This window comes from Centruroides vittatus, unplaced genomic scaffold, assembly GCF_030686945.1.
Source record: "Centruroides vittatus isolate TY-2023 unplaced genomic scaffold, ASM3068694v2 contig_1154, whole genome shotgun sequence".
Taxonomy (NCBI): domain Eukaryota; kingdom Metazoa; phylum Arthropoda; class Arachnida; order Scorpiones; family Buthidae; genus Centruroides; species Centruroides vittatus.
Genome location: NW_027120741.1, coordinates 345,008 through 360,252, shown reverse-complemented (window position 1 = coordinate 360,252; position 15,245 = coordinate 345,008). Strand labels below are relative to the sequence as shown.

The 15,245-nt window shown below is 22.7% G+C and overlaps 1 protein-coding gene across 1 annotated transcript in view; it reads left to right on the top strand.

The window, feature by feature from the left end:
• The window catches only part of LOC136979121 (uncharacterized), a 190,057-nt gene that overhangs the window by 98,473 nt on the left and 76,339 nt on the right, over positions 1–15,245 (top strand). Inside the window, 2 exon segments of the mRNA XM_067275049.1 lie at positions 9,119–9,187; positions 9,669–9,836. Of these exon segments, the coding sequence (XP_067131150.1) occupies positions 9,119–9,187; positions 9,669–9,836 (237 nt within the window).

Genomic DNA, 15,245 nt, shown 5'->3' with positions numbered 1-15,245 from the left:
TTATAAAATGTTTCATTTAAAATATCTGACATCGATATATTAGTAATTTGAGAATTTAAACAGCATTTATTTAACCTAGGCTTACATTCTTTTGCGGTTTGACTATTATTTGACCTTTTTACATCTGATTTAGTATTACTATTATTATAATTAAGCAAATGAAACAAATTCGGATATTATTGATCCCATAGAAGAAAACGTCAATTTATTAAAAAGTTGCAAATTTATATATTCTGCATAAATTCATAAAAGTGTCTCTTCCGTATAATGCAAGAGTACTTGCGGACAACAAGCATATAGATCCGACCATGTTTCAGCCGAAAAATGAGAGAATATGGCTAAAATTGTGTCCAACCGTCTTTATCTCAAATTATTCCAAAGTTCTTATTGGAAAGAAGCTTTAGGTCTCAATAATGAAAAGAGATAGTCACAAAACTCACCAAGGCACGAATCCGCATTGTGATGTCATAAGGCTGGATGCTTCATCGGCTAGGCCATCTCCACTATCTTGCGCAAGTTCGTATGTAAATTAATCAACAGCTTTAATCTACATTATTGTCTAGAATAGAATACAGCATATCTTATATCTTATTCTAACATCTTTATCTTAAAAGTTTACATATTCTGTGATAAGACAAGTACTGTACAGTAGCCTACATTAGATCATTGCGACATTACAGACCGTAAGATTGTACTGTTTACATTTCAGAATATTAATATTAATTAATGAATATTATAAAATAGTAATTATTATTTTATAATGAATTTACAAAGCAGTGCACTTGCTAAGCATAAAGAGCAGAAGAATTTAATTTCTTATCGCATCTTTAAAAACAATATAGTCTAAGATAAACCTACAAGTAATATTATAGGTTTATCTTAGACTGTCTATCTTGTAATTAGTATGTTAAAAAAAAGCCTAAGTTAATTAATTCTTATTAATTTTCTTTAATAAATAAAATGCACAAATTTTGTAACCTATGATACATATCAAAACTTCTTAAGTTCACTATATTTTATATTCTGCTTTGTTCTCTTCTACTCGTCAAAAAGAAACATTAGACTTAATTTCAGCATTAGTAATATAAAATAAACCATAACATTTTTGTTTGCATATTAGGATAATCGTTAATAATATAGCTAAGTTGCTTACTATTAATTAATAGCTTACGTACAGTACAATACAGTACGTTTGATGAAACAAAGTAATTATATATTCGAAAATTTATATTTTCGATTATTCTGTCTAAAATTCTAGCAGCAGCATATATCGCATTAAAGAAAGGTATTCTCGAGGGATACTTGCATATAATATTTAAATTGTCTATGTTTACGTGACACGTAAAAAGATCATAACATCATTTGAAATGTGCGATTTTTCTAATCTATAATATATTATTAATCTACGATCTGTAAACAAGGGAGACATAAAAATGCTAGGGAAACATATGGTTTTATTTCGAAAAACCAGGTATATTTTACTGAACAAAATATATTGACGATCAATCTCATATCCATAAATTATTTTTTAGCTGAAATAAAATAAAAACAAAGGCGTTATAGCCTATAAATATATAATTTAGGTTGTAAGATATAAACATCAATCTATAAATTTTAGGTTTAGCAAATGAAATCAATAATTTTTTATAAATATTATTTTTAGGCCTAAAAATGTACTACACTGTACAACTATACGCACAGGCCTACATATATTTTTGAAATATTTCTAAAATATTTTATAGTCGGTATGATGACTAGATTCAGCATATTTCTTTTATGATATCAAAATTTAAGCTTCTTAAATATATAAATGATACTTATAGTTAGTAATTTTTAATTAATTAAATGAGGTTTAAGTTACAAAACAGTTATATACAACAATCTATATTTGAAAGCGAAACAATAAAATAATTGAATAACAAAGGTTGATATTTCAAAAATACGGGGAGAATGTCGGGATCGAAATAAATTATATGCACTATATTGTCACTATAATATATTAGGCTTTAGGCCTAAATAAAAATGTAGGTTTAATCATTCTAAAATGAATAAATTTTCAAACCTAGAATTTTTATCTGAAATAAATATTATAATAAAATGTATTTGAATAAAATGTTATAATCTCACATAAAATACTATTTTATAGTCTTGCTAATTTGTTTTTGTTATTTAAATACAGTATTACCAGTTTTTAGATTTTTGTACATTTCCAAAACTACTAGTTTTACATAGGCCTACTATTACTTAAGAGAATTTGTTAGAAAAATAAATAACTAGTTCTTAATTACACATTTAATTATAAAAATAAATGAATCTTTTTTATTTTATTAAATTTACAAAAGTTTAGTAATAGGCTGAATCTTGTTACATGAAGCAATAAGCATTACAACACTAACAATCTGAGAGAAAAAAAAATTTATATAATTTATAGCCTATATCATTCATTATTCAAGAATAAATTATAAGTAAATTATTATAATGAAAATAATTTTATAATTTAAGTCTTGTGCGTGTTTTTGGTCTAAAATATTTGCAATTTATTACATTCTTTTAATATATGATACAAAAATAAAGATATAGTTTGTTACATCATAAGCCCTTTGTATCATCCAAAAAGACTCTAGGCCTATATAATTTTATAAATATATATGCACAGGCCTGTATATATCTTGAGATTAGACATCATTAAACTATAAAACACTGTTAGTTAAATTTTATTTTTTGAAATAATGATAAATCCTGGGTCTCCTTTAAACGATAAGCATTTGAAATTATCTGAAATTAATTTTTAAATTATATTACGTATGTTTAGAACTTTCACGTATACACAAAAGGTTGTTATGGATAAAATCTCAAAAAATCTAATTTAGGCTGTTATAGGCTACACAGTGAATTCGCCATGTGTCGCCTTTGTAAGCCTGCGTGTAAACTCTCTTAATATTTCTAAAAAACTACATATAATCATTTTTGTTAGTTTAAGCCTTTAAATATGTAAGTAAAAATCATTATAGAAGATATTTTACTTTTCATTTAAATTTCGAGAAAAATAAAGCAACAGCTAAATGTTGGCAATAATATCTTAAAATAGTTTATCTATTTTATAATTTTTAGTTATTCTTTTAACATGATAAACTCTTTTATCAGAACTATAAAATAAAATCGAAAAGTTAGATCAGATCGGTTCAAAAGGCACGACTACTTGAATGTTTAACAAAAGAAGTTTAGCCTAATCCACAGGGGGGGAATACACAATTTTGGTTTTTAATTACTGAAAATGATTAAGATATATAAAAAACGATTTGAATTAAAAAATATGGCATTTAACAGCGAATTATTTAGTAAAGATAATTTAAATTACTAATTATGTTATTTCTTCAAAAACCAGTCTAGAAATTAGACAAAATATTTGTGTTCTCAGGATCTAATAACCCTAGATTATTAAATCATTTAATTTTGCTTCTAAAAGTAAATGTTTATGATATTTCTCTGTTAAAGAGAGTATAAAGTTCAAAGAAAAATGTATAGATAGTAGTAAGAAGAACAGGAGAAACATAAGTTATTCAAAAATTAAGAAGCCATGAAATTATTGGAGATTCTTCTTGAATTGAAAAGGAAAGAAAGAAATAAAGTATTGAATGCACTATTTCAGAAAGAAAATAGAGAAACAAAAATAATAAATTTATTAAAAGAAAAATTATAATTTCAATGATGAGTATTTACAGTCTTTGATAGACCACTGAACTATGTGCGTTCCATTTGGAAAATAATGTCATGAGATTGATTTGACCTATAATTCACAACACATAATCTGTCTCTCTTGCTTTTTTGTTTATTTTGTCACAGAGGTTATAATAATTGAATAATAATTAATTTTCTTCAGGTTCGATTTTCCATGTAGGCACTATGATATTGCAAATAATGAAAATATCTTTTATTTCTTGTTTTTCTGTATGAACGATTAGAAAAAAAATTAAAAATGGTTAACAACAATCTTCTTCGAACAAAATAGTTTTACTTTTCGTAACTTCAATATAAGACATACGTAATAAAACATTTAAGTAAGCCAATTCTTTAATTATAATTATTCAAAAGCTGTAAATTGATTAAATGGTTTATTCGCATATTTTAAAATTATTATGTAACCTCAAAAATCCCAATTACTGAAACTACTAGAAAGTATTAAATAAAAACTATTTCGGGTTTTCGTACTTTTTAAACTTCTGGTAGCATTTTTATTTCGTAACAATCAATATTTTATTAATGTATAGTAAGAGATTATTATTATTATTTCAACCTTTTATAAAAGATTAAATTTTGAAAACTGTTAGTTTCGTTGTTTCTCATAGGCCCATATGAGTTAACATGCAATGAAACATTAGAACAGTTGAGATAGTCCACGTAGGTAAAAGTGGAGACCGATTTTATTAGACTATCTCAACTGATCTAATGATTCATTACAGTACAGTTTCATTATGATCGTGAGAATCACTAAATATAATATTTCGAAATGTTATATAAATAGGTCTATAAGTTGACTTAAGATTAAAAAGAAAAAAAAATTGAAAATTTCCAATAAGAATATGTAAGTCAATATTTCAAAATGGATTATTACAATTTTTCCCAATTAAAATAATTTAAATTTAGATCTACATTATTACTAATCAAATAATACATTAAATATATAGGTAAACTTAATGAAAATGTTTAATTTATTAAATGTTAATATTTTTAAATTCAAGACTACATGGTTTTTTATTTTGAATTATAGTATATAGGCTAAATTAAACTTTACTTTTTTGTAAAATTATCTGAAATTACACAAAAAGAGGTTTTTAAATAAGCCAATGGCATAGATGATTAAATTAATAGAATTTCTTTTCAACGTTTATTTATTGTAAATTTTATTTCAATATTGTTTTATTGTTTTAATTATATGATTAGGTTTAATTTAATGTAGACATATTTTTACTTGTCTGTTTTGTTTGTTTATATTTATTATATTAATGTTCTATGAAAATAATCAATTTTAGTATACAGATAGGATATTTTATGTGTATTATTATTATTGTATATTTAGTTATCATTTTGAAACATAAGATGAATAAACTTATGAAGAGGTCTAGAATGAAAATATTGAATAGGTCTGAATTATATAATCTGCAACCAAATTTTATATTATTTGCTATGAGAATTTTAATGTCTGAAAAAAAAAAGTAAAATATTTGAAAATTATAGAACTCTAAAATTGAAAATATTATCAGACTAAATATAGGCTACTTATTAAATTATTATTTATGTTCTGGGTATTACAATACTTGTAACAGATTCAGAAGTCTTATTTTTTCGTGTTCTTAATCTATTAAAATTTATTGCATTTCGCTTGTTCATATTATTAAGGAATTTCAAAATTCTTTGTCTCATATACTGAGAGTATATCAGTACTATATTTGTGCTTACATCATAATAAAAAAAGAGAAGATTAATAAAATAATTACAGGAGGTCTAGCCAAATACAATTTATGCAGGTCTAGATTAAAGTAGGCCTATAGCTTTAATATAATATACACAAAATATCTAGATTGGCCTTAAATTAAACGAATAGTTAAGCTATTGAAATTTAAAGAAAAAAATTAAACGTCTGCAATAAATACATCGTCCATTTGATATGCGAATAAAGATCATTTTAATTTTTATAATTATTTAATTTATTGAATAAATAAGCGTGTTATAAATATCAAATTTATATAAAAAAAAGAAAAAATTCAGAATAAATTTCTAGAACCGGAATTAATTAATGTGAATTATTTATATATTTAAATTTCTTACCGGTAAAATAAAATTTTATGAAATGAGTACAAGTCGATCACTTAGAAATCAGTAAGCTGATTTATATCTACTTTTAAATCTGAAATAAATACTGCGATATCGTTTACATGTAATTTAAATATCCAAATTTAAATTTAATAATAATAATTGTTAAAATTTTTAATAGATAAATAAATAAGTAAATATAAAAAAATTAGATATAAACTATCTTACTGATTATTACATAGATATCTTTTCATCACGTTTTAAAGAAATATAACAAAAAGATGATACATCTCTATCATATACCTACAGTATATTAAAATTTTACAAAAATTAATTAATTTAATGTTAGTAATAAGTTTTAATATGTATAAGTTACAAACAATTCTGAGTAGTAATTTCATTCTAGCGTTGTCATAATATTTTCAACTCCTAAGCTAAGCCTATAAATATCAGCTGATCAGAATATTGATAATAAAACTAACTTATATTTTAAATGTATTATTGAGGACATTAGTTCAATTATGCTTGGTTACTAATTTATTTTTATATTTTCTAGTATTAAGATATCAAAAAATTATTTGTAAATTATACATCTATTAACGAACGTAAAATATTGCGATAATAAATAATTTATTGAGTCCTAAGGAAACATAAAATCCATAGTAGTAGCATCGAAATCCAGATTTTTCAGTTTTGAAAAATAATTGAAAAGTACTGTATACATAAAGAGAAAGCTTTGTAGCATAATGAGATGAGTACCAGAAGTTTCTTTGAAAAATATTTTATTAAACATATCGAAAAGTCAAAATTTCTATCAAATGATGTGTTATAGTTTAAGCAGGGAAAAAAATAAACAGTAGGAAGATTGTCATAATGTTTAGGCAGCAAACAACTAATCGAATATACACACACAGTTCAATATTATCTAATAAGAGAAGGCCAAAAAAAAAATGTCTTTATATTATATATTTATTTTTCAGTTCACACTAATACTTTTAGACCATTTTGTAAATACATTACAGTATATTAAACAGGCATGTAAAGTTATAAATTTTATATTAGACTCGCGCTTATATTTTCATTTTCCAGGCTTTCATTTCCAGGCTCGCTTATAGGTTCATAAATTTTTACTGATTCGAAAGCATGATTCTATCTAATTAACATAATAAATATAATGAATACCATATTGATATAAACATTTTAAAAAATTAGAATTTTTGGTCTTAAGACCGAATTCTTTAATAGTTAATTATTAAACAATGAAAGTCTTTTTTAATTAAAACAGGGCTAGAATGCATCGCTTATAGAAATAAAATGCATCCTCAAACTGTCATGTTGCTGATGTTTTCTATTTCTTAAATTCTTAATTTAAGAAATAGAAAACATCAGCTTATAATTATAGGCTATATAATTTATATAACTTATATATAAAATATGGAAAAATGATACTATGAAATATTCATAAATCTTGAAGACTATCTGATCCTAAACAGAAAATTATAATGTAGGCTACATAAAATTATATATTATAATTTCTTGAAATAAAATGATAATCTATTAAAAAAACAAGATTATACGCATTCTTACATGAAAATCCATTTCCAAGACTTATCAAAATTCATATAAAGTTTTGAGTAATAATTGTAATCTTTTGTGTGTAATATTATAGAAAATAAATTAATGAATAACAGGTTCATGAATCTCTTTAAAAAGTGGTTTAAATCTACAATATAAAAAGAATTAAAACTTTATAGATAGCTTAAATACATAAAATCTATATATAAATGTATTTTAAGACTTATTTTTATATAGTAAGCTTTTATATATGTATGTTTATTGAGGATATCGAAATTAATGCATTAATACATTTCCGAATTTCTAATGAAATAATAAGTAAATGAGCTAATGATCAAAATTGGCGATATAAGCATATATTTATGTAAATTAATAATATATATTAATGATGGGAAAAATTTCTTTAGCATAGATTATATACTGTATAACACGTCTAAAAATTTTTAAATGTTACTTGTTCTAAAATTATAATTTCAAAGTTAATAAATATATTATAAAAAGTAAGATTGAATGATTGATTAATTAGTCTTTAGGCAGATTTTATAACTATTCAACTATCGCTTAAGATAGGCTTATTAATTACAGACCTGTATTTTAGACGAATATCTTACGATTAAAAACAATTGATTGAATAGATGAAATTTGGTTGACATTCAGTATACAAAAAGCTGTTTATTACTTTGTAATCATATATTTTTGTATAATTCTGATTAGGTTTAAAGCTGAACGATTTAGACCCAAACAGAATTCTATATTTATTATAAGAATAGTTATTTTGTTCACTGTAAATTAATTTTTTTTTAAATGTAACTTTCAAATTTGTATTTATTAAGCAGTTATTTTAAACAATTACATAAATTTATTCTAAATATTTGTTTATCAACTATTTCTGATTGTTATTCACAACGGACAGAGCGACAAATCTGATTTTAGTTAGAAAATTAAAATTTATCATTTGACTGTAGATTTAGTTTATAAGGTAGCTAGGTTATCAAACAATTAATTATAAAACAAATGTAATTATTTTATTCTAATTACTATTAAATATAAACTTGTGATAAAGGTAATTCATTGTTAACCTTGTAGATTAAAATATATAGTTTAACCTGTCCTGTCTGATTTTAAAAATTTAAAGCTAATGCTACATTAGATATTTTAAAGAAATATTGTATGTATATAGATTAGGAGTAATTATAAGAATAAAGGTATTTATTTTGAATTTTAAATACCGGTGTATGTGCCATCTGTTCCCATAGTCCAATCACTATGGAGAGAATGTACGGATCTAATTTCGTATTCAAATATAATCTTTAACGGGCTTTTTAGTGGTTAAATATAAAATATAAATATATAAGAATATATATATATTTTTCACAAACACAAAATTTCCGTATTTAACTGATAAAATTTTTGTTATATTTTAAATAAAGCAATATAAAATTTAAAATTACATTTAATAAAATCTTTGATTGGGGATGCTATCTTTAGCTTAGCACTTTTTAATAATTACTAAATAAAATTAAATTACTATCGTTTGTTTAATATTACGTCATATCTTGAGTGATGGACATGGTTGTCTGGAAGAAAAACAAATTTAGTAAACAATTATTTAAACCAAATTTTATTTTCCTAATCCATGTCTGTCAGCCAAGAGAGACTATTTAGAGAAAAAAAAACCAAGAGCTGATTTTATTTCGTCTCCTTTCCCTACCCTCATCCTCAATCCTATCAGCAACGGGACCACATGTGGGGTTGTCCTGCCGACCTGGAGTATGATCCCGAAACTTCTTTACTCCCGTTGGTTAGTATGTCCTTGTTTTATTTATCGAAATGCCCAATAGCGTTAAGTTTTGCTAACTCCGCCTTAAATTGCAGGATTGTTTGCTTGCTTCATTTCTTTTGTTCGTATGACTAGTAATTCATAAGGCAAATAACTAATCATTGCTTCCTTATTCAATAAATTTAAAATTTTGAATTCATATTAATTCAAAAAAAATCATAGTTTTAAAAGAAGCAAATGTATTCAACAAAATTTTAACTTTAGAAATATTTTTAAATTATCTGCTACCAATCTCCCTAAGTTAAGATAATTTTTAAATTAATTTTTTATGGTCGAATTTCTTTCGGTTATGTAATTTTTCAGAATGGAAACTAGTGTTCAATTTATTTTGTAGCTAGGTTTTTAAAGTAGTTAGCTTTTTTATTGATACAAAGATGTAGCGAATGGGACGGCTGGACGTATTATAAAGGGTGACCTTTTTCTATTTTTTGTTGTTCCGAAGGGCGGAGGTGAATACGGCCAGCCAACGTCCCCTATATCGCTAACGCCGGTACTTGTTGAATGTCAAATACAGCGACTGTCCGATGCCGCTGAGATGCTCATCAAGACACTGCCACCCTTCGAACCCAAATGTCAAAATAACAAGAAGAGGATTAGTAAGGATTTAGAGGTAGGAATTCTACCCGAAGGGTGTGTTTGTCCTTCTATATTATATATATAATATATATACATAAATTATATAACTTTTGAATTAAAAATTCATGTTTAGTCTATGTTTTAAATAAATATATTCAAAGCTTTTTCTTTAATATTGTGAAGGTAAGTTTGAAGAGGTTTATAGCAAAATTCAGTGATGCCCAACTTTCAGTTTAAATTTTTAAATAATTGATATCGCATAATTTTTTGAATTATTCTTAACTATAAATGTTTAGATATTACATTGGGTATCACTGCTATTCTAACCTATCTGCTGTTAAATAGCCAAATTCTTCAGGCAAAGAATATTTTCACTTTAAATATATATGTATAAAACCTAAACATTTATGCATAAACTTGAAGATTAAAATAATATTAAAACATGTATTCAAAAATTTATAATTTTTAAATTAGTATAAATAAAAATTGGAACAATTCGAATATTTTTAGTAGAATATCTTTTTTGCACATTCTTTATTCTGTCATGCTATAGAAAAAATTGAATATTCACAAAATTTAATTTTTAATTACACACATTCTTATGGCTTACAATTTGTTTTAACATTAAAGTATGTTTTTTCAGCTATTCTAAAATACCAATTCCAATCTGCATATAATTTTTTAGGTCAAAATTTTTACTAATGCTATCATAGAATTTTTTTTATTATTAAGTATTTTTAAATAGTATTTCAAGTACTTAGCAATGATTTTTCTTTCGATTAATAAAATATGAATGTACTACATCTTTAAGCGTACAGGCCTATACCTATACGACTAGGAACAGCTTTATAGGCTAATTAAATATTTCTATTTATCCCTTATTCGGATAAATAGTCCATTTCTAATATATTATTCAGTTCTATTGTTTACTTTATTACTATAATTGATTTTTAAACTTTTGTTGTTTCATTAAAAAGAAAGAAAATACACCAATAGGCCTATATGTATATATATTTTTTATGATATCATTAATATTTAAATGATCTAAATATAGATCTAAATTTGCGATAACTATTACCAATAGTTGAATTATTAATTCAATATTAAAAAGCTAAAACCGATTATTTAATTTTTAAATAAATTTAGCTTAATTAAAAAATTGCTAAAAAAAGTTAAATTCTGTAATAAATGTTTAATTTTTTTATTAGATAAAAAATATCTAAAGTTAATGTTTATAATATTTTTAAAATGTTTTGTTTAATCCTCAAAGAAATAGTTCATTTGGCTAAGAATAGGCCTATACTTTATCGAATTTATTAAAAGTTTATTCATTTAAATACGTTGTTAAAAAATAAAGTACATTTATATTATAAATTATAGACTATTTTATAATAATTTGAAGGATATCTATTATTATATCATCCTAATTTATTAGAATAATAATAATAATAATAAAGCTTTTAAATTATTAAAACATTTTATTTTACAAATTAAAAATGAATTTTTTTGCTAAATTAAGTTTTCAAACATTAGAAGTAATGAAGTGAAAATACCATTCATAAAAAAACCTGTTAAGATTTTTTTAACAAGGATTCTAAAATTTTAATTCACAAAATTTATTAAGTACCGTATTACAAAACTTTCAAGATAATTTCAAAATAGTTTTTAATATTAAATTATGTAAATTATTATAGTGAGTTTTATATAATATTATTATATACATGGAAAGCATAAGAATTAAGAACATGTTTTATTTTCTAATTTAATAAAACCCCATTGGTTTCATTGACTAGATTCCTTTATTTTATCTAAATAATGATATAAATTTATAACAATTTAAATTAATGTAAAGAATAATTTGAGGATTGATTTACTTAATATAATTACGTTCAAAGTAATTTTTGTTGATGATTTAATGAATAATAAAAATCGAATTGTAAATCTAGTTTATAAAATTATAGTAGAATTTTGAATATTGTAATTTTTTAATCTCTGTATGTTTTCTTTTAAAAATAATTAATTATTTATTTTTTAAATAAAAATTAGAATAATCCAACAAACTTTTTATCAAAGATGTTTGTTTTATAAGTTTCGCAATTAAAAATACTGTGCATTATTAAAATTTTAATTATTTCACAATGAAATTTAAATTGCGTACGCCAAAATCGGACTACTGAGATGATTTTAAGATATAAATTTCACAGAATTTATAGTCAGAAAAGATTTTATTTGAATAATGAAATAAATATAACCTAGTTTATAGGTTTAGATGTAATTAGATATATGCTAATATTTAACATTATTAACAAAAGTTATAACGAACTGGTCTACATTTTATATATTAATTATAAACGGCTATAACAGTGAGATTATTTGCCAAATACATAAAAATAGCGTAACTGAAATATCAATATCATTAAACAACAATTTTATTCTAATTCATATTTCATATCAAATAGATAAATTATTTAATTACCTTAAAGTTCCATTCTGAAAAATAAGCTATAAAAGATGCAATAAGAATAATGATCTATTGTAAAAACTTGAAAATTGTTATTATAGTTTTCTTATTATCGTATTAGGACCTATATAAACTTAGGTACGAAATAATTAATAGCATTCAAAAAGAAATAATAATATATAAAAATAAAAAAAAATACTAAATATAAAAAATGAATGTGATATATAGGCCAGTTTTATAATAAGTTGCAGTTTATCTTTAAATAAAAAATTATTAAGTCGAAATCAGTATTTAAAAATTAGGTGATCATTCATTTTATAGGAATAACAAGAAGTTTGTCGATAAGACAGCAAATGGAAGTCTCTTTCTTGAAAATCATCCTTTCATTTCCATGCAAGTACGAAAAAACTGGAAAAAGCCTGAGAACTTCTCACGGTCTTTTATAAGATCTTTCTTTTGACCTTTCAACGAGAAGGGGACGAAAGGGTTGTATGTTTAACCCTTTCCTCTCTCTCTCTTTCTCTCTCTAGTCGTAGAAAAAACATGCCAGACTTTCCTTATCTTTCAGGAGATACATCGTGGGAACTCATCATAACCTAACACGTTAGACTAGCTTGCACCAGACAATTTTTTTTTCCTCAGGTTTCAATATTTCATTCAGCGTAATTCAAATAGTGTTTTAAATAAATAATTTTAATTTTATTACATTTTAAATGACAAAAAAATAAAATTTAAAAATTTAAATTCCATTTAAGCACTTTCAGTAATTACGTAAAACTAAAAGCGAATAAATCTATAATATTTAAAGTGTTAAATTAACGAAATATACAATTTAGTTATTTAATTAAATCAAAATTTATTTTTAATTACAGACAAACAATTTATTTATAAAAATCGGAATATAATATATCTACTTTGATACTTAGACGAATTTAATAATAAGTTGTTTATAATAGCATTGAAATAAGCCTATTTGATACATTCTACGATAGCAATTTAATAAAATTTTACTAAATTTACTAGTAAAAATTTTATATTTTTACTCGAATAAATGTATAAAAACAATCAAATAAAATTTATTTACAAAAGGAATTTTTTCTTATATTATTTTTACCTTTATAATAGTTTTAAAAAACATAATTTAAAAAATAAAAACAATAATAAGGATTATTACAACTATTAATATAAAAAATGAAAATTTGCGAACTGTAATACGATGTAATTTTTATTAGAAAGATTAAATATTTTATATTTATTTGTAATTAGCTCAACATCAAAAAAGATAAAAACTTTTTTTAATTTAAAAATAAATGAAATTAATATTATAAATTATAAATTTTATTACAAAAACTAAGCAATATCGAAATGAAAGTTATCAAACTTAATACAGTACAATCAGATTATAAGATAAAAAGTTGAAATTATCATTTTAAATTTATATAGATGTATAATAGTAGATTGGATTATTGATGAAATGGCAATCAAATATCCTTATTACAAATATGTAGGTAACGAATTTTTGTGTCCATCTGAATATCTATTTACGGGGAATTTAAATACTTTTTAGCAAATTTGTGCTGATTTTATTATTTACACAAGAATAATTAGAATGAATAATTGATTATAAAACATAATGTTAATGAAATATGATTATAAATTCTTGATAGATACCCGCTAAAATAAAACGAAATGAATGTCCACAATGGAAAAGTCTGACTTCCATGTTAACCAGTAAAACTAATTTTATGTTATGTAATAAATGTATAATTTTTATGTATTTATTTAATTAAAATGTATAGTTACTTCAGCTATCTAATAGCCGGTTATTATTTTTACTTTTTTTTTTTCGTTTTATTCTAACTTACTTCTGTGTTTGATGACTAGGACAACTGATAATCGGTTAATATTTAAAAAAAAGATCCGAATCAGAATTTAATTACACTATAATATATTTTAAAATCAGAAGTTTATTTTACAACTTATTTATAAAATTTCGTAACAAAATTAGATAGTCTAAGTATCTAAATTTTTCATGAGATTAATCTGAATTTTATATATTTTTTTATTTTATTTTTATATAATCATTTGTATTTATAATTTAAAACTGAACTAGGTCTATAAGAGTAATTTTATTTTATGCTTTATATCATTTATAAAAAAAATATTCTAGATTATATATAAATAACAGTTATTTCAATTAATATAAAATTATTATATTAGTTAAAATGATTATCAGATTTTTTTTATACTTAATGTAATTATTTTATTAATTTCATATGAAATTAGGTTTGATTTATATCCCTTTTAAAACGAATAAGCAATTTTTAAACAGTACTTTTTATGTCTCAATTCATAACATATAAGATAACAGAATGTTAACTTTAAAACATTCACAATATTCATTTAGTTAGTTCAGATTATTCAATTCATTTAACTACATATACGATAAAATAATATTTGGACATCGTTATGAAATCTTCGCCAGAACAAAATAAGAAAATATTCTAAATTTAATATTAAATATTTTATAACTAATTATATTGATAAAAAGAAAATTAATACTACATATTAAACAATTTTGAAATATTATTAATAACAATAAATAATAATTAAATAAATAGTAATGAATTATCTGTTATAAAATTCGTTATATTTTAACATTTTTATAAAATTCATAAAACGGAATGATAATGATATAGTAAAACAAATGTAATCTGTAACTAAATAAATTATTTATTGCAACAATTTTCTTTTAAAATTTAATAGAAAAAATTTCTCTTAGAAATCTAAAAAATATATTATAGAATCTAGTAATAGCTATCTATTATTTATATAAAATTTCATTATTGGAATTAGATTCATACAGTAGCTACAATAAAAAAGAAGTAACAATAATATAATCAATCATCACTGTTAGCTATATTTTATAATACAGCCCTCTTATAAAAATACAACTCTATGTTATATTAATACAATATTAAA